The 19,297-nt window shown below is 48.2% G+C and overlaps 1 protein-coding gene across 1 annotated transcript; it reads left to right on the top strand.

Annotated features, from left to right (window-relative positions):
• The first annotated feature begins 10,988 nt into the window (after positions 1-10,988).
• Positions 10,989-16,804, top strand: LOC149359223 (uncharacterized). Its single transcript, XM_089568992.1, has 3 exons — positions 10,989-11,195; positions 11,539-11,694; positions 16,478-16,804. Exons 1-3 carry the CDS (start codon positions 10,989-10,991, stop codon positions 16,802-16,804), a joined length of 690 nt encoding a protein of 229 aa, XP_089425118.1.
• The last annotated feature ends 2,493 nt before the right edge of the window (positions 16,805-19,297 follow it).

The following is a 19,297-nucleotide window of genomic DNA, read 5'->3' as shown; positions in this document are numbered from 1 at the left end:
CGTAAGCACCGGGTTACGAGTGTGTCTGAGGATTCTGTGACACTTAAGGTCGTGTACCAAGGATAGTCGAAATTCGTGGCGCCATTAATTAGGTAAGATATGAAGAAATAATAACATTTTATCGCATATGGTAGGGCTGTCGCAATTGGTCAAGATATTTTGGTTATTTAATGAATGAAATGAGAACTCATTGATCAAAAGCTTGTATTGGAGATATGCGATAAATAAATCAGCAATTAAGAGCGTTACAAACATTTTGGACTATGTTGCTGTCATGTGGGATGGTACCTTTTGCACAATGTGGGGTTAGTAAGTTTCTGTGCAGAACATCTGACGCAGCAATACATAGTTTATCACGTGAGCCACAATTATTGCTAAGCTTAAAAGATGAAAGCATTGCAGATATCTGGCAACTTCTGGTTGTATAGCTGCAAAATATCCTCAGTATGATACAGTTAACCTGATACAACGAGCATTCGAGCTATAGACACTTTATATAACTATACCTTTTTTATTTGTGTGCCAAGACCTAGTAAAAGTTTTAAGTGGCAATCATCACAGACGAGAAGAAAAAAAAGGCACGCCACGAGGTTGATCTTCACGCACGTGGGTTTCTGTTGGTGAGGTCGTGGTTAAATTCGATGTCGGGAAGCGGCGTCTGCGTTCACGCGGCGACAACGTGGCCTGAGAACCGGCTTCCGTCATAGCTCAGTCGAACGCTTTGCGGGGCTCACTGAACACAGATGTTGAGGTTAGCACAGCAGCGCCAAGCAAAGACGAAGACGGACAACAGAAATACCCTTCTTTCGGTTGTCCGTGCTTCTCTTTGTTTGGCGCTGTTTTATAAGCCTCAATTCCGCCATGGTCTCTGGGGATACTTCGCATTTTAAAGGAAGCAGCACGCAACAGCTGCTTGAGCTGCCAGGCGTGCTGCATATGCCGCTTCATTGCGAGGCTGGACTCGTTCTGACGAGCTCTGCTTGCAGTAGTTAGTGTTTGAATTCAACCCTTACGAGGTGCAAGAGACAAGGAAATTTCACTGTCATATCCTACTTTCGTCATCTATGGTTCAGTTACCTCAATAATATACTCCCTTCTTCCCCTTCACTTCAGATGCAAATAAAGGGAACCAGCGAAAAAAGACGCAACACAAGAACAAAGAAGGCACACACCACAACGCCCAGCGTTGTGGTGTGTGCCTTCTTTGTTCTTATCTTGCGTCTATTTTCGCTGGTTCCCTTTATTTGCAATATGAACCAACTAGCCCAGCAGTTTGCACTCCTGAACCACTTCAGATGCCTTCTGGAGTACTTGGCTGTTGTCGGCGCAATCGGAAGACCAGCTCTGGCTGGTCAACCAGGCGCCGGATATGCTGGGGGCTTGACCTGCGATGTTTAATGAAATTAATCTCTCTCCCGCTGTCTCTCTTAACGAACATTCCAAGGCTTTTCAGTCCTCCGTCTGCATGTTCATCAGCGAGCGTTGTGAAATTGTCAAAGCGCTGGGAAACGGCATCAAGATAAAAGTTCAGAGAAATAGAAATGAATTCCATGCCTGAGTTCGAACTTAGTGAACTACTTTGCTTTCTTTCGCACTGCAACCACAGGGCCCACTAGCCTATAATGCAGGTCCAAAGCAAACAGATGAGTCTGCTGTCTGAATGCCCCTATCAAAGGCAATCCGGGCGAGAGAGAGAAAGGAATTTTAATGAGAGGAAGGGAGGAGAGGTCGGAAGGCAATCCGATGTACTGTATTTACTCGCGTAATCCTCGCACTTTTTTTCCCTGAAAATCAACGCGAAGTTTGGAGGTGCGATAATTATGCGGGGAAAATTTTCAAGCAAATGTTTCGGACTGTTAAATGAAAAGATGAATGGGTGCGAGATCGGGATTGTCAGGTCCGCTATTGTAAATATAACGAAAACATTACTTTCAAGCGGAACTTACCTTCGTTATGAAAGTACAAAGTGAACGTCGTGAAAAACGCGATCGTGAAAAAAAGGGGGTGCTTAGAATCGCCTAAATACGGTAGTTGTAGCCGCGGTCAATAGATGGCGACCGCTACGACAAGCAGACGGCTCGCGGCAGTAATTTTGGGGGTGCGATGATTATGCGGGGAAAAATTTTTTCCCAATTTTTGATAGCCAATGTGGGGGGTGCGAGCATTACGCGAGTGCGAGCATTATGCGAGTAAATACGGTATAACGTGGGTTTTATGGTCCTCCCGGCTCCGTTCAACTCTGCACTGTGCGAGCTCGATATCAGAGGCTGCCTATTGACGCACCTGATTGTGAAGATACCAGTTAATACTTTCCCTCTCTTTTAAGCGTCACCTTTAAAAAGATCCGGTTTTTCTAGTAACCTTGAAGGGCCTGTCATCCTCATTGCACGCGTCTGTGAGAGTGGCAGCCTTGACCCACCTGCCGCTGTGTGTCCGCATTTGTCTCCGAGGGTGTCGCTGTTATCGGTCGCCTTCTCGGAAAACGGCAATTCCGCCTTTCCCCCATAGCAGACAACCGTGACGAGAGGCTGGGATGCTTACTCAGGTTCACCACTCGGTCCCCTTTCATTTCTTCGTTGTTTATGGAGGTCCTTCTCCTCCCGTTGTCTGTGTCGCCGGATTATTACCGCCTTCTCCACACAATTTAAACATCTCTGACGTCTTGTTCGAGCTTAGGACATGCTCTGAAGTAATATTCGTACGGCGTCCTTGCTATAAAAAGCCATGGCCTGCGATAAACGAACGATCCAGTGTATGCTCTAGGAGAGCTTCTGATGTTGATACGACACAGCGCATTTATACTGCCGTTATTATTAGAGCTAATGCTCTAATCTGGACGTTCAGAGCCTAGCAAAATCGTCTCTTGCATGTATGGGCCTAGCGCGAGCGCTCTTTTGTTGCTGTTGTTGCGTGAAAAACGATGGTACGTACCCATGGTGGGGGATTGGCCAGGGTTTGGTGCAGATGATGATGATGATGATGATGATGTTCTCAGGCTTAATGGCACATACCCACGGCGAGGCGCGTGTTCGCCAAATGCAGCCGGTACAGCCAGCGATGACAGCGCCGCCCACCGGCAGGTAGCAGCCACCATTAAGGCTGGTTATAAATATTCATTCAGAACGACGGCTTGACATCGTCGCTATGGCGCAGTGCGTCTGTCCATCATACGGCTTTTCCAAAGACTGAATAGTCCCATCAACATAAACAGATCATAAGGCACAACAGAGTTTTTGTCAACAGGCAGAAATCTAATAGTGTATGGTGTAATTTCAATGTCCTTCAGACATGCCGAGCTACCAAGATCGTCCAAATTTGTGTTTCGTGAACAGTGTGCTTTGGTAAGGAGTGTATATGCTGCACGCGAAGAACCTCCAAGCTGGCTGCCGTGCCTTGATGCATGTGTGTGCCTCCCTGAATTTTGATGTTTCGATGGGGATGCAGTGTTGAGTTAGGGCTATGGCGGGCTCCTATTAAGCAGCCCGGTAACTTGAGACGCGAACCAGTCTGATTGAAGTTTTCCTCCTTTCTACGGAAGTTCTTCCATGCAATAAAGAAAAAAAAGCCGCTATGGCGCAGTGGATTAGAGGCACGTGTTGCGTATGGGAGGTCGGCCGTTCGACTCCGCTCTCTGTAATTTTATTGTTTTTTTTTTAATTTCATTTCTTAATTTTTTTCCCTTTTAGGTCGCAAATCGTGATGCTTAGTGGCATATAACGCCGTTTAAGATTTTCAAAACATTTTCTGCATACTTTTACACAGATTATTCACAGCGCTGGAATATCAGTTTTGAATTTAAACTAAACATTACATGGTTAGTAACAATAGGTTGGTATAGACTTTTAAGCATTATTTAGGGAATAATTATCCCTTTTAGGTAAGCCGTTGTGACAATCTTCAGTCACCGGGATCAATTCACCGTGGTTTCAAGCCTTGTGGCTGTACAGGCTGCAGTTGGCGAATACGCCGGTGAGGCATTGGCCAGTTGGTGCAGATCCGTCCTGCGGCACTGCCTGCTCATTGTCGTCTTCTACGCAGCATTAATCTGGTGGTTCTGACCGGAACAAAATTGTCTTTTGCGTGGCAGCTAAAAAAATACAAAAAATTGAATCAGACATGATGTGTGTGTGCCTTAGTTCAGTCATTCATGCATGTAAAACAGTCTTTGCGAGAAAAAAAAGCCTGTGCTTTTGTTCTGAATGAATCTTGTAAACATTCTCTGTCATTTTTTATGCTTTTATAGACACTGTCGTGGCAATAACATAACTTGACATAATCTTTTTTATTACAGTCTGGAATTCTTTCTTAGACACGGCCCCTCAAAATTATAAAAGTATCTCGGAGAAACTAAAACAGAACTATCAAAATTAAAAGTCGATGACAAAACATTTACTGACCCATCTAGCATCGCGGAAAATTTGGACCGCTTCTTCCCAAGTGTATTTTCGAAGTTCAATGAAACTGAGCATAGCACTCCCGCGTCTTATTGTTCGCGTGAAACTGTAACCACACGCGAGTGTGTCTTGGTGATGGTTTTGAACATCACTGCAAGAAAAACTAGTGAACTAGATGTCATTCTACACATATTCTTGAGGCGCTATGCTAAGTAGCTTTCTGGATGTCATACGAATATTTTATATTGTTACTTAGATGCTGCGATATAGGGGAGGATTTGAAAAAGCCACGTATTTCACCAATAGATTTAAAGGGGAATCACCTTCCTTTTACTAACTGCCACCCGGTTTCTACCACCAGTCAATACTGTAAGTTGTTATTGGATTGCGAGCTGCCTCCCGAAATTCCTCGTTGAACATAAAACACTCTTTGTCTACCAACACAGTTTTAGAAAAGGTGTCTACTGCCACACAGTTAGTACCAAGAGTTCGTGAATTTTTGAATGTTCTTGACATGTCTGGCCAGTTGGATGTTTGTTTTCGGATTTCTGTAAGGCCTTTGACAATGTTCCCTATAGTAAATTATAATTTATGTTGCAGCACCTTGATCTTCCGTCCGACAAAATAGGGTCGGTTTCTGCGCATCTCAAATACAGACAAGTCGTTGAAGTATTAATCTAGCATGCTTTCTATTACCTCTGGAGTTTTGCAGGGAAGTGCATTGCGACCGTTGCTGTTTTCTAGTTTTCTAGTACATGTATCATCAGATGATGTTCCAATCAGATTATCTGCCGATCATTGTGTTTCTTTTAAAAATATCTCGTCTAAGGAATGCTTCTCTAAAGGCGGCTCTTCAGGCAATTGCTGGCTGGGGTGAAGAGTGGAGCACGGAAGTAAACAGGATCTTCTACGCGTCACAAGGAACGTACTAGCATATTTACTTATTACATTGCAAGCAGTGTGATTTCCGAAGGTGATAATTACAAGTATCTAGGAGTAACCCTTGAGAATAATCTGTCATGTTCCATAAATATCTTAGATATTTGTGCTCCTGCTTTTCAAGCTTAAATAATAAATATATAAAACATTATCCTACCTCTGAGGGACCGCAGAGGACACTCGGAAGTGATTTAAAGAAGGCTGCAGACCCTTACAATTGCTCCAAGCGGGAGAGGTATGAGGGACTTACAGGACGAGACTTGAGTGAAACGGGTCGACAGAGAAAATTGTCTCCGAGCCTCCTCCATACTGTAACCGAAGCCTGAGAAAATTTTTTTCCAGATAATTTTGATACTCCTTGGTCTCAATTCTGACACCCTTTGTCCCAGTTATTGTGCTATTATTTCATTGAAGGGTGTAGGGTAAACAACTGTACTCTTTGCTTCCTGTCATGCAATCTTCTTCTTGTCGATGAAGAACAACGCTGAGATGTTTTCTGCACTCGAATGATGTTTCTTGCCTCGCCCTCTCCCCTCATGCAGCAATTGCCCTAACGATGCTGTAGGTACCTGAATAAAATATTAAATAAACCAATGTGTTCACTGTGTAAGATACCGTTTTTTGTAAAGGGAAACTGCTCCTCCACATGTTCCTTGTATGCAGTGAATTCTAATACGTTTCTCTCTCCCATTTTCTTGCCGCTCCCTTCTTGCGTGCAGCGGGCAGGAAAAATTAATTGCTCCAGCGGTATCTTACTGCAACCGCACAGTGCTTCACGCATCCATACGATACCGGATCTGGCTGTGAAGCGTTAGCAGTGGGACGAGAGTGTCGCGAGTTCTTCTTGCACGGATGTGTATTCGAGCACTCCGTTGGTTTCCGAATAGAGAGTGGTTTTCCTATTCGCCGCTCTCGCCAGCCACCATGCGATTCTTGAGAAATTTTAAGCGTTTTGTGCCCAAACTTGTAATGCGAAGACTGGCGCCCGCTTCTGCACTTCACTCAAAGGAGAGGGAAGTAAAGCCGGCGACATTCAGTGCCTGCGAATTATAAACTCCCTGAGCTCATGAAAAAGGCATAGTAAACGTTATAGCAAATCAATCTTCCAATGTAAGTCACTTTTTGACCTTGTGCGAGCTTATGTAACCACAAAAGAGGGTAATATTTCACCTCACGTCTTCAAGCCGAATCTGCGATATGCCACGGGAAAATATCCCAATATTTAGCTGCATTTTTTAGCTGTCCTAAAATCATTGACGTTAATATTGAGAAAAGTTTAGGTGCACGTAAAACGGGAAAATGTGCTTTTGAGGAGTTCCATCTCTCTCCAGTAAGAAATTGCAATTTTTCAGTCCATTGCTGCAAAATTGCATTAGTTCTACTCTATCGTTCTAATTTCCCGACGCACAACTTCTCTGTGAATTCGCTTTCCACTGAGCCACAGACGCTCTAAATTCATGCATGAAGCTAATGGCTAACGCACTTCAAATACACCATAATTGTCATCATCAGCCTGACTACGCCCACTGAATGACAAAGGCCTCTCCCATATTTCTGCATTTAACCAAGTCCTGTGACATGTAATATCGGGGACAAAAGTGGTATACTCCACGCGGCGGGAGCAGGAGCAACGCAAAGCTGCGGCGTTTTGCCGAGCTAAAGCACGAAACATTGAAACGAGCCAAGCGACATGCCTGCTCATAATAAAGGTCACGCATTGGCTGTCTCAATCCCAGACGCCGCCTGTAGATGGCGTTGCAACGCAGTTTTCCGTTACTCCGGCTCCCGCTGCGTGGAGTATACCACTTTTGTCGTCGATAGTACTTAAATACATGTCATAAAAGGCTCACTACAAAAAAAGAGTTGCAGTAGCAGATTCCCAAGCTTTCCAAACGGATTTTTTCAGATCGGGACTCTTCTTTTGTCACTAATTCTTTTCACCCAATGCCAAACGGGTCACAAGGCCACAACACAACGCACATACAAACGCACATGAGTGCGTTTGTATCCGCTATGCACCCTGGCCAATCCCCCGCCGTGGGTATGTAGGACATACCCACGTATAGTAGGGTATGGTACCCTACCCTACCCATACCAGCGGGTATGGTACCCTACTATACCCATACCCTGGGTATGGTAGGACATCATCATCATCATCATCAGCAGCAGCAGCAGCAGCAGCAGCAGCAGCAAGAACGTCCACACCATGAAGGCGCACGGGGAGCCGCGATGCCTCGAGGGCTTTCGAGGCATCGCGGCAACATTTTAAGACCGGCTGCCAAAGCAGTGCGAAAAGAAGCATAGAAAGGCTTTCGCTGAATGCAAAAAAAGAAGTCGTGTACGAAATATCGTTGTCATGTGGGTCATCTTATATAAGACAGGCAGGGCGCCTCGGTGGCTCAGTGGTTAAGGCGCTTGGCTGCTGACACGAAAGACGCAGATTCGATCCCGGCCGCGGCGGTCGAATTTCGGTGGAGGCGAAATTCTAGAAGCCCGTGCAGTGCGCGATGGCAGCGCAAGTTAAAGAACCCCAGGTAGTCGAAATTTTCGGAGCCCTTCTCTACGGCGTCTCCCATAGCCTGAGTCACTTTGGAAAGTTAAACCCCCATAAACCATAAACCAAATTGTTGCCTAAATGGTGGCTAAATAAAGCTCAACACAGATATTAAAGCTGGCACGAGGAGGAATTTGCCTGAACACATGGTCACCTGCAAGTTCACTGTAATCCTTGACAAAAGCAAATTTCTCGGACGATACAAGGACCAGCTGGTGCATGAATTGTATGAAGCGCATTTAATTCATCGCTGAGTAACAGACTGCGCCGACACTACGTTTGTAGCGCTGAAAAGAAAAGGGATTAGATTCCCTGATGGCTGAGAATGCCAAAAATCTTGCTGCTTGGTATTAAGGTTTCTTTGGGCGTTTTTTTTTTATGATGTGGGCGTGTCCTTGTGGTATACTGTATTGTTGTTGCTGCAATATATTCCTTCTCTTGATATCGTCAGCGCTGGTGTATGCGGCTTCTTCTTCTCTTCTGTCCCGTTTGTTGAGCGGCTAATTTTAGACCATTCTCTTCCAGACAGATTTTCTCGCCGGCGCTAATCTCACTCTTTATTTCTGTTGTTAAAAATGGTTATTAATGAAACTGGACAAGAACTCCTTGTTAAATAGGTTTTAGGCGCAAAAAAACAGACGAGACACATAGGAAGCTAACAGGACGAAGCGCCAACTTCCAACTGATTTTATTGCATGCACAAAACGTACTTATAAAGCTTCTCACATGCGCAGGAGGATCACCTAAAGCTCAAGAACGACATGATAAGGCGCGCTCCAGGAATTTCTTTTCACAGTTAAACAATACAACTGATGTGTCGCTTACGCACATGTCGCCTTTCTTTTTGATAAAAAACGCTTCTGTCACTTCCCTAGCAGTAGTGTCATTGCTGTTGCCCAGAATGCGCACATCAGTGAAGCATGGCTCACAATTGCGGGACGGGCACTTACTAATGTGCTTAGTTAGATGTGTGCCTTCCTTTTTCTGCTCTACGTTTCTCTCATGTTCCCTCGTTCGCTCATTCAGGCACCTGCCTGTCTGACCTATGTAGGAGTGCCCGAAAGACAGGGGGATTTCGTAGACAACCCCTTCAGCACATTTCACGAACGGGCTCCTGTGCAGCCTTCCGCAGCCTCGTTCCTTGGTGTTGTCTTTATCAGTACGGGAGCAAAGGCCACCTAGTTTTCTCGGTGCCGAAAAGGCGAGCCGTACAGCATGGCGGCTGGCAACTTTCTTCAAATTATGGGCCACACGATGCACGTATGGCACCACCACTGGTCTTACCTCTTCTCGAGGGACCTCTGGCCTAGCTCTGCCAGTACTATTCTTTGTCTTGTTTAGGAGACGTTCAACCACCGCAGTCACGAGCGAACGGGGGAACCCGGCTGCAAAAAGCCTAGCCAATTGGTGATTAAAACTGTCCCGCATTTTGTGAGGGCATGCACAGGAGCTCGTTCGGAACAAAACACAGGAGCTCGTTCGTGAAATGTGCTGAAGGGGTTGTCTACGAAATCCCCCTGTCTTTCGGGCACTCCTACATAGGTCAGACAGGCAGGTGCCTGAATGAACGAACGAGAGAACATGAGAGAAACGTAGAGCAGAAAAAGGAAGGCACACATCTAACTAAGCACATTAGTAAGTGCCCGTCCCGCAATTGTGAGCCATGCTTCACTGATGTGCGCATTCTGGGCAAAAGCAATGACACTACTGCTAGGGAATTGACAGAAGCGTTTTTTATCAAAAAGAAAGGCGACATGTGCGTAAGCGACACATCAATTGTATTGTTTAACTGTGAAAAGAAATTCCTGGAGCGCGCCTTATCATGTCGTTCTTGAGCTTTAGGTGATCCTCCTGCGCATGTGACGACAAGCTTTATAAGTACGTTTCGTGCGTGCAATAAAATCAGTTGGAAGTTGGCGCTTCGTCCTGTTACCTTCCTATGTGTCTCGTTTGTTTTTTGCGCCTAAAACCTACTTAATTATGAACCAAATCCAACTAGCCCAGCAGCATGTACTCTAAGAACTCCTTGGCTGGGGTCCCTATTTCAGGATTCCATTCGGAGAAGCTGCTACGTATAGCGGGCAAGTTTGCGAGTCATTTCTGGCTCTCAGGGCCTGCGTTGAGCCGAGCGGCATCCCACTGGCTAGGGGTTTGGGAAGGGTTGGGGGATAATGCCTACTTTCTATGGCGGACCCATAGAATGTGTTAGAGGTCCTCAACTTCTCCACAGTGCCGACACTCTGGCCCGTGAAGCTCTGGGTAGCAGGTGTGTAGTGATATTGGGATGTGAAAGGTTTTGATTTCTATCCTCGAATTTCTCCTCCAAAGAAATTCAGCCGCCGCGGCCGGTTCGATCCCGGCCGCGGCGGCTGAATTTCTTTGGAGGAGAAATTCGAGGCCCGTGTACTGTGCGATGTCAGTGCACGTTAAAGAACCCCAGGTGGTCGAAATTTCCGGAGCCCTCCACTACGGCGTCTCTCATAGCCTTAGTCGCTTTGGGACGTTAAACCCGATAAAACCAAACCAAACCTTCTTAGTTATTTCTTCGTCCTTACTTAATTTTTTCAAGACCTTGGAAAATTCTGATCGTTCTTCAACATCAAGTGCATTTTCAAAAAAGGAATTGATTACAAAATTCATTGGTATTAATTAATTAATGATATTAATTTTCCAGATCCCGGTATTTTAATATTACAGTTTCGAACTGTATTTAAAGTCAGTAAGGAATTCTGGACAATTCGAGTAAAAAAATAGCTATGGGTGGGGTTTGAGGTTTGGCTATGCTGTTTAGGCGAGAAAATTTTTGTTTTTGATCGAAATAATAAAAAGCGTCTGAAAAGGGCCGACACGCGATTTTTTAAATTTTTTCGAAATATAACGGCAATACATCACGGCAATATAACGCATCATAATGCCGAGAAGGAACAATAAGCGCCTCGATATAAGCTTCCTGGAACAGACGAAGAAGAGCGGGGCACGTGCCAGAGCATTCGCACCTGTGGACATCATCATCATCATCATCATCATCATTCGCACCCTGGCCAATCCCCCGCCGTGGGTATGTGCCATTAAGCCCGAGTACATCATCATCATCATCATCGATGGGCCAGATCGTGGGTGTGGAGGCAGACCACAGCAGGATGGAGGCGGCCAGCCTGGTGGAAGAGGCGAGGCGAGGTCGCGGGAGCGACTCCGCCACACCGGACGCCATCGCCGACGACGAGGGTTCTCCCGCGCTGGGCGACAACAGGGACGACGACGACAGAAGCCCCTTCGACGACGTCGACCTGCGTGACAGCAGTACGGAGGTACTGTCGCTCCTGCCAGCTCGCAGAGCTCGCCCTTCCTCGACTGTCAAGTCTCAAGGTCGAAGCACTTATTTTTACTTAGTCTTCTCTACAGTTCTGTTCTACAGTTCTGAACGCAAACCACAGGAAGCCTAACTGGCGTAACAACACTTTGCGACAACACCAAACGCCTCACTAAATCGAGCAGCCAACTCCGCATGTTCCAAACGCAGCCCGCTGTGGGCTCTTTGTGCTCGGCAACATTACTACGAAATCTGGACATAGGCTTTGAAAATGATGAGCCTAATATTGAGCCGCTTGAGACCTCAGTCCGAGAATGACAACTCGCCAGTATCCCTCGCAGGAAGAAGAGGTGACCGTGCGCGCCCTCCGACCCAGCAGCATCCGCGGGTTCTCCGCACCTTGGGACGACAGCAGGAGTCCCCTGGAATCGCCAGTGCTCTCGCGCAAGAAGCACCACATGGTTCTGGTGCCCACGCACTCGAGCACCAGCTTGCGGGTAAGATACCTATCTTTGCTTCCTCAGTTGGACCCGTTGCATCCACGTAGTATACGTAGTACATTCCCACGTAGTATATTCCCGTAGTAATTTTGAATAAATTTTGCCCTGGCTCCATGCATCTCCTGATTATAGTCTCAATTTATATTTTTGAGGAGTGGCTTAACTGTTAACGTGCGCTCACATCGCACAGCACACGGGCGCCTTTTGAGTTCCGCCCCCATCGAAACGCGGCCGCCGAGGTCGGGTTCGAATGCTTTCCCTTCAAAAAAAAAAATAAAAAAATTCTGGGGTAGGGGGGAGGGAAATCGCACAGTACACGAAACCCTTCCGTGTGTTGTGCGATGTCAGTGCACGTTAAAGATCCCCAGGTGGTCCGCTCCGGCGGACGCAGTTGTTGCTGCGACGCGCGTCTTTCCTTTTTCTCTTTGCTCTGATCTTTTAATTCTCCTCTGTCTGCACATGGCAGCGGTGGTGGCTTGGCTCGAGCCAGTAGGCAGGCCCGTGCAATTTCCTTTTCATCCTTCTCTCAGTCACAACAACAACAATTACTCCGGAGACCTCCACTACTGCACCTCTTTCTCTCTTTCACTCCCACCTTCCTTCCTTCCATTAAGGCGTGGTTCGGGTGTCCACCGAGCTTTGAGACAGATACTGCGATAGCATAACTGGCCCCCTGGTACAGTGGACACCTCAGTCGTGCTTTAAGCTACGCTGCGGTAGTGACAGATGTGCACTGAATGCGTTGGCATTGACAACGTTGTGGCAGAAACGCGGCATTGAAGCCATAGGCCGTCGACGTGCATTGGGTTCATTATCGTTGGCGTTGACAACGTTTTAGACTCCGATGATTTCAAGGAAACTAAGTGACCATAACTGGCTCCCTGGGTCAGTGGACGCCTGAATCGCGCTTTGTACGTGCGATGGAGAGAGAGAGAGAGAGAGAGAGAGATGTGGTCTGCATGGGTTAGCGCTGACAACATTGTGGTAGACATGCAACGGGCCGCAATGTTCATTGGGTGAGCAAATTCTCGCGATCAACCATTAACTGCCACCTGTCAGGGTGGCAGGTTGGGCGAGGAGGAGGAGGAAAACTTTTATTCCTATTTACAGTGAGAGGTCGATGGGACGAGCAGGAAGGGCCCGCCCCTTACAAACACTAGGAGGGATCCCTAGTCCGGGATCCCTGTAGCTTCCGCAGCGGCCCGGGCTCTAGCTACCAATGCCTGTTGGGCATGGAGTTCGGAACAGCCGCGCAGGGCAGCTTCCCAGTCCTCTCGAGTTGGGTGGAGGTGGGGTGGGTAGGCAGGATTGGAAGGGCATGCCCACACCATGTGGTAGGTGTCCGAAAACTCCTCCTCACAGTGTGGGCACGCGCCCGAGAAAGAAGAATTGAAGTGCTTAAGTACTGCCGGGCAGAGTACAGTATTGGTATAGAGGCTGAGAAGCCAGCGCTCCTCCACCCTGGTGAGGCCTTTACAGGGAGGGGGATAGAGACCATGAAAATTTTGATAAAGAGAGGTGATCTCTTTAAAGGTGATGGCCGGATTGAAATTGAATTCCGGATCAGGCTGCGGATGAGGCGACGCCCGGTGAGTAAGCGCGCGGGCGGCAGCGTCGGCTGCCTCGTTCCCCTCAAGACCCGCATGAGCCGGAGCCCTGCCTATCCAGTGTCAGGAAAGGACCCAACGTTACATAATGATGATGAATTTTTTTTGGCGCGCGGCCAAAGAGCGCCATGGCACAAGGTGTGTCCTTGAACTCAAGCTGGGGTCGAAGATCCATTTTCCAAGCATTTCACCCTAAAGAAGCCGAGCGCCAGGCAGGAGAAAGCTTGTAGACTCAACTTTAACGACGCGAAGCCGTGTATAGTTGCCCGATACGCCATAGCTTTCCCTCGCTAACCAGGATCAGCAGTATTTGAACCAGGTTTATGGGGGTTTAACGTCCCATAGCAACTCAGGCTATGAGGGACGCCGTAGTGAAGGATCCGAAAACATAGACCACCTGCGGTTCTTTAATGCGCACTGACATCACACAGTACACGGGCCTCTAGCATTTCGCCTCCATCGAAATGCGGCCACCATGGCCAGGATTGAACCCCGGCACCCCGGCTCAGTAGACGAGCGCCTTAACCACTGAGCCCCTCGGCGGCACACAGCATGAGAGTGTGTTGCAGACAAGATGCGTGATCGGCTGCGGCGATAACATAAGGCTCTCGTGCAGTGTCCAGCGAATCTGATCTGTTCGCGCTGCCGCGGGTTCGAATCCCATGCGCGACAATATTTATTTGTTTTTAATTTATGTGTGGTTTGCCCTCATCCCCAGGGTCAAGCTTCACACAAACTCGGTGACCCGGTGAGACCTCGTGAAGTGCTTTCGAACTAATATCTGTAAAGGATACAAACTGTCACCCTCTGTTTGTGTATCACATTTTTAGGACCTTTACTGCCCTTCCCCGTTACGATGGAGGCTTTTCTCTGACCTTGTTCACCGCTAAGGACCGCAGTCTGTGTAACATGCTTCTTCGCTCTTCTTAGAACATGTTCTGCCTTTCGTTTCGAGTGACCGATGAAGCTCTCTAATGACGGTGTGTCTCTCTAAAGGTGAGCGTCAGTTATAAGCGCGTGGCGGCTTGCAGTGGAACCAAGCGCAACGTGTTGCATGAAGGAGGATGCGGCTTCCCGGCAATGTAGCAAAATATGCCACTGACTCACTTCACTTCTAGAAAGTAGCGAGTATGGCCGTCCTCGGAATACTGAGAGACTGCGAGTTACGCGGCGGCAAGAGTGATTGGGCGCGTTAAAATTGGTAAATTGGTTTTTGAGGAAAGGAAATGGCGCAGTATCTCGCCTTGCCCCACATAAAGATGAGCACAGGGGCCAGCCACCATGTTCCAGAGTAAAAACGGTTGGCCGTTAACTTAATCGGACTAATCGGATCGCTGTTCCCATTGTTTCTTCGTTTTGCACAGGGTTCCTCGTCCTTGGCATAACGTTTTCTCATTACCTGTAGTTATTGTTCGATCATAGAGAAAGAAATCGCTAAAGGACGCTCCCATAGGGCCCAGCGGCCCAATTAGCAGTAGCACACCAAGAGGTTGGAGAGAATCATGATTATCATCAGTCTGATTACGCCCATCGCAGGGCAAATGCCTCTCCCATGTCTCTGCAATTAACCCTGTCCTTTTCCAGCTGCGGCCACCGTATCCCCGCAAATTTCTTAATCTCATCCGCCCATCTAACTTTCTGCCGCCCGCTGCTACGCCTGCCTTCTCATGGAATCCACTCCGTTATACCCTTTAGGGCCAGTGGTTATCTTGCCTTCGCATTACATGGCCTGCCCAATCCCATTTCTTCCTCTTGATTTCGACTAGGATGTCGTTATCCCGCGCTTGTTCCCTCACCCACTCCGGCCGCTTCCGATCTCTTCATGTTACACCTATCATTTTTCTTTCCATAGCTCACTGCGCCGTCCTTAATTTAAGCTGAACCCCTTTCATTAGCCTCGATGTTTCTCCCCGTAGGTGAATACCGGTAAGGTACAGCTGTTCTATACTTTTCTCTTGAGCGATATTGGTAGACTGCCATTCATGATCTGAGTGAACCTGGCATATGCGCTCCACCCCATTCTTATTCTTCTAGAGGATACTAGGAGGCTACTTCCGGTTTCGGTGTTACGCGCACGCAGTTTGAATGCTAGCACGTGCTACCCGCTGCTGCGAAGGGCGTCTAATGGAGCGTTTTTTTTCATATGACCCGTTTCTTAGTCGTGAAGAATGTTCTTGGACTAAAAAAATTAGGTTGCAAGTGGTCTTCAACAGCCATCACCGCCGTTGTGCCACAGCCTTTGTCCAACAGTGGCATTCAAGAAAACGGTTACCAGATGCCTTGTAAAATGAATTTTTATTTTTCTCCTTATAAAGACAAACCGAAGCAGTAGTCGTTGCCATTTGACACATCATTAAGCTCGTTCCAGGCTTCGTGTGCGTCTATTGTTGCGGCATCATGGCCCACAGCAGTGGTGGTCGCTCCGACTGGGCACCGTCAGCTGAAAAACGTAAATTACGAGCACCTGTCACTCTGATAAACTTTATATCAAAACTTTGTAAAAAGCACAATGCGAAAGCGACGAAAGGAGAAAATTACGACCATGAACAATACGCTTTCACGAACCTCACGTGCGGGACATTGACACACCACATACTATACTACACGGCGGAATCATTTCCCAATGATTTGCAAGCATTCCTACAGGCCCCAAGGTTAACCTCTGCTCCCTAAAATTCCGTTTTGTTCGATACGTTTTGTTAGACAAGAAATTGGTACAGGGTGGCCACAACACGAGCTCTCAGCCAGGCGTTAACAGAATGCCTCCTGAGCGGAGTGAGAACAAATGCGCGGGTACAATACGTGCCTTCAGGCGCGCAGAGGGCGGAGTTTTCGGCGCACAAGATACTGGTTTTGGAGGTTTCAGTTCTTCGCGTTACCTTATTTCCGGCCGTTTTGAAAAGCGCACTGCTCTGCTGCAGTGACGTCGCGCGCACTCTGACAAAGAAGAGAAATAGACAATATTCACCAGAGCTGCCACTGAATCTCGCACTACATAGTCCTCCTATCGAGTGAAGCAGCGCAACGGCACAAGGCCAAGGGAAGAAAGGGACAAACGCAGCGCTGAACTGACCCTTGGTCTTGTGCCGTTGCGCTGCTTCACTTGATATATCAGACCAACTCGCCCACCAGTTCTTGTCATAGTCCTCCTGCCTTCGACTGGTCTAACGCAGGGCAGCGGCAGCGGTGGGGCCGTCCGCGGGGTCCACCAGGTGGCGTGGCGGCAGCAGGCACTGTGGACCTCGCTGATGGTGTCGGCCATAGTCACCATGGTTGTGGGGGCCGCAGTGGCCCTGGCGATCACCACGGCCAAGAGCAACCGGCGCTCTCTGGCACTGATGAGAGCGCTGCGACACTGGTACGCCGCTGCCAACGGTACCGTGTCGCCCCTCGAGTACGGCCGCATACCGCCGGCACCACCGGCCAAGGAAGCTCCGACGTTACCGCCGCTCAGCGAGACAGCCAACGACACGCGCCAGCTCGTGCTCGTCTTTCGATAGCGCGGCCCATTCTGGCTGAATACAAAGGCCGTATGTGAGCCACGGCTGGTGTTCCTGCTGGATGGGTCCCAGCGAATAACACGACTGCAGAATGTCACGATTCTAAGGAGACAGGCGCGTCGTTGCGCCGGTTGTCTGAGTGAGGTTTGGTTTGCGTACTGCTTGGTTAAATAGTCGCATGCTGTGGGTTTGCGCCATGCTGTTTTTCAACGGTTGTGCTAGAAATAAAACATACGAGACGAACTGTAATTATAGCACCGCAATTGTTTCGCCATGGCACTGTTTGGCAAAGGACACGCTATGCAAGTCGCCCCTTCGGAGCTATGCACGCATGTGGAGCTGCAAACGACACAGTCTGCCGCTTTTTATTGCTAAAGCAATATTACTCCCAAGAACAGCCTTTCGCGTAGCGGCAGCCACTTGCCACGTTTGACCTTTAGAATGACCCCTGACGTCATACCATGCCTAGTGACGTCAAAGCGTGACGTCATACCAGGAGCGAGAGGCGGGAACTCGGCTCGTCGGCGAACGGCGGCCGCTTTCCACGGCGCGCCGTGCTCTTCCCACTAGAGGCGCTGCATATGCAATATAAAACACCTGCTTTCGCAACCTACCAGGCTTAACCAAAGCTAAGCCCCCGACAATTTTTTATTGTCCTTCACGACAAAGCCATTTAAGAAATGTAAAAAAAAAAATAGGAGGGAAAGTTTCGCGCTTATAGCGCATGAGTTTTCGTCGCTATGGGCTCTTCCATGGACGCAGAAGAAAGGGGTGTGGGCTAGGACGTAAATCGTGCTCAATGCGTTGCACTATCCTCAACCTAGTGACTACGAACCAGATTTGTGTTGAAGGATGTATGGAACGGCTGGCACGGCACTAGTGTAAGTGCTGTTCGCACTGGTTACTAGCTGTGCGGGGGTGGTTGCAGACACTGACATTCGCAAGCGCATTTTGATTACAACTAAAAGCTGTGGTTATGAGAGAACATTTACTGCATGTTGTGCGTGAGCTACCCTGCATGGGAGTCAAGTTCATTCTGTCATCAGTACAGGACACTGCTTGTCATACCGACCTGAATCTCCAGTGCTTGGAAACGCGTGACCGAAACAATGGTCAACTTCATCTGACCATCGCAGTGGTAACAACATGCAATAGGAGCTCCAGGCACGAGGCGATGGCATCCACAGGTGTGCCGGTCGCACGCGCTGACTACAACATCTCAGTCAAAGCGCTCCAGCAGAGCGATGGGCTCACGAGGCACAAGCACAGGGGCAAGTTAACGCGCGAGCGTTTCGGGGCGTATTCGCAGTCCTCCAATGCACAGAGCGCATTGTGTCAAGTTGTGTATGTCAGCAGCGAGAAACTTCCCTAAAAGGAATGTAAACTCTTGCTCTTTGGACATCAGGCCGGACGTGCCTATAACAGTCTAAGGAAGAGGAGGACAAAACGCTCTAAGTGATGGGTAATGAGACTGAGCTGGGGAGGTGGTGGTTGTTGTGGCGACTGAGAGAAGGATATGAAAAGTAAATAGCATGGTCTTGCCGACTGGCTCGAGCTTAGCCACTACCGCTGCCACGTGCAGACAGAGGAGAGTTGAAAGACGTGAGAGGAAAGTGTGAAAGAACAGACGCGGAACCAACACTACGCTAGGTGTGAGCGATTTCGCGGAGCTCCAGAGAGCCCCAAATGCGCATGCACGAGGAGCGAGTGTGGGACAGTTATATCCCTGTCAAGCGCACAAGTTAAGCACTTACGGAGAGTGCGCTTCGGCATCCCGAGTGACACTTTGGGCTACGCAGTGCTATACGGGAAGGCAAAGTGCACTCGTAGTAAAAAAAAAAATGGCGACAGAAAATGAGCGGAATTTCTGAAGAGGGCGATGGAAAAGAAAAAGGACTCATAATGTTTGATTACTTAACGTGATAGCGCAAATAAATCGAGGTTCAACAGTTTTTAACAATAAAATAAATAGAAATAGAAGAAAAGCCAGGACCAGACAATACCATCCCGCAAACAAGATGGCGGCGGGCAGCGATGTTGCATCTGACCGCGTTCTTTGTTTTGTTGCTTCGCTTGTAGCTATAACAAACGAATTTGTTCTACAAGCAGTGTTATAGCATAAAGCTGTAAGTATTTTTTATGCACTATACATATTGTGCCTTTGAAGTCGCTGCTGGCGAGGCTACGCACTCAGCCAGCAAGGTGTGGTCCGTGAACGCGGAAGAGTGTCACTCTTCCGCAAGTGACACTCTCCCACTTCCTCCCTTCCTCTACAATTGTATGACGGGTGTCCACCGAAATATGTGAGACACAAGGAGGATATATAGGGGACCGCAGCTTCGCAGGGGGGCGATGCGGTCGCCACTGAAAAGCGCCCTCTCCGGCCGACTCCGCGCTTTTGTCCGGGCAAACCGGTCTCCCTCCCATTGAGCAACTGCGCGAGCAGCGCGCTTTCCCCGAAAAAAAAAAGCCAGTTCTGCACGTACTTTGCAC

Source organism: Amblyomma mixtum, chromosome 2 (assembly GCF_055824585.1).
Source record: "Amblyomma mixtum isolate Tamu chromosome 2, ASM5582458v1, whole genome shotgun sequence".
NCBI lineage: Eukaryota > Metazoa > Arthropoda > Arachnida > Ixodida > Ixodidae > Amblyomma > Amblyomma mixtum.
The sequence above is the reverse complement of the archived record's forward strand: the minus strand, read 5'-3'. Positions and strand labels throughout refer to the sequence as shown.

Excerpts from the sequence above, each read along its gene's own strand:
- LOC149359223 (XM_089568992.1), top strand. The coding sequence starts at position 10,989 with ATGGGCCAGATCGTGGGTGTGGAGGCAGACCACAGCAGGATGGAGGCG. Across the intron at positions 11,196-11,538 it reads TGCGTGACAGCAGTACGGAG|GAAGAAGAGGTGACCGTGCG; the intron begins GTACTGTCGCTC and ends TATCCCTCGCAG. Across the intron at positions 11,695-16,477 it reads ACTCGAGCACCAGCTTGCGG|GGCAGCGGCAGCGGTGGGGC; the intron begins GTAAGATACCTA and ends GGTCTAACGCAG.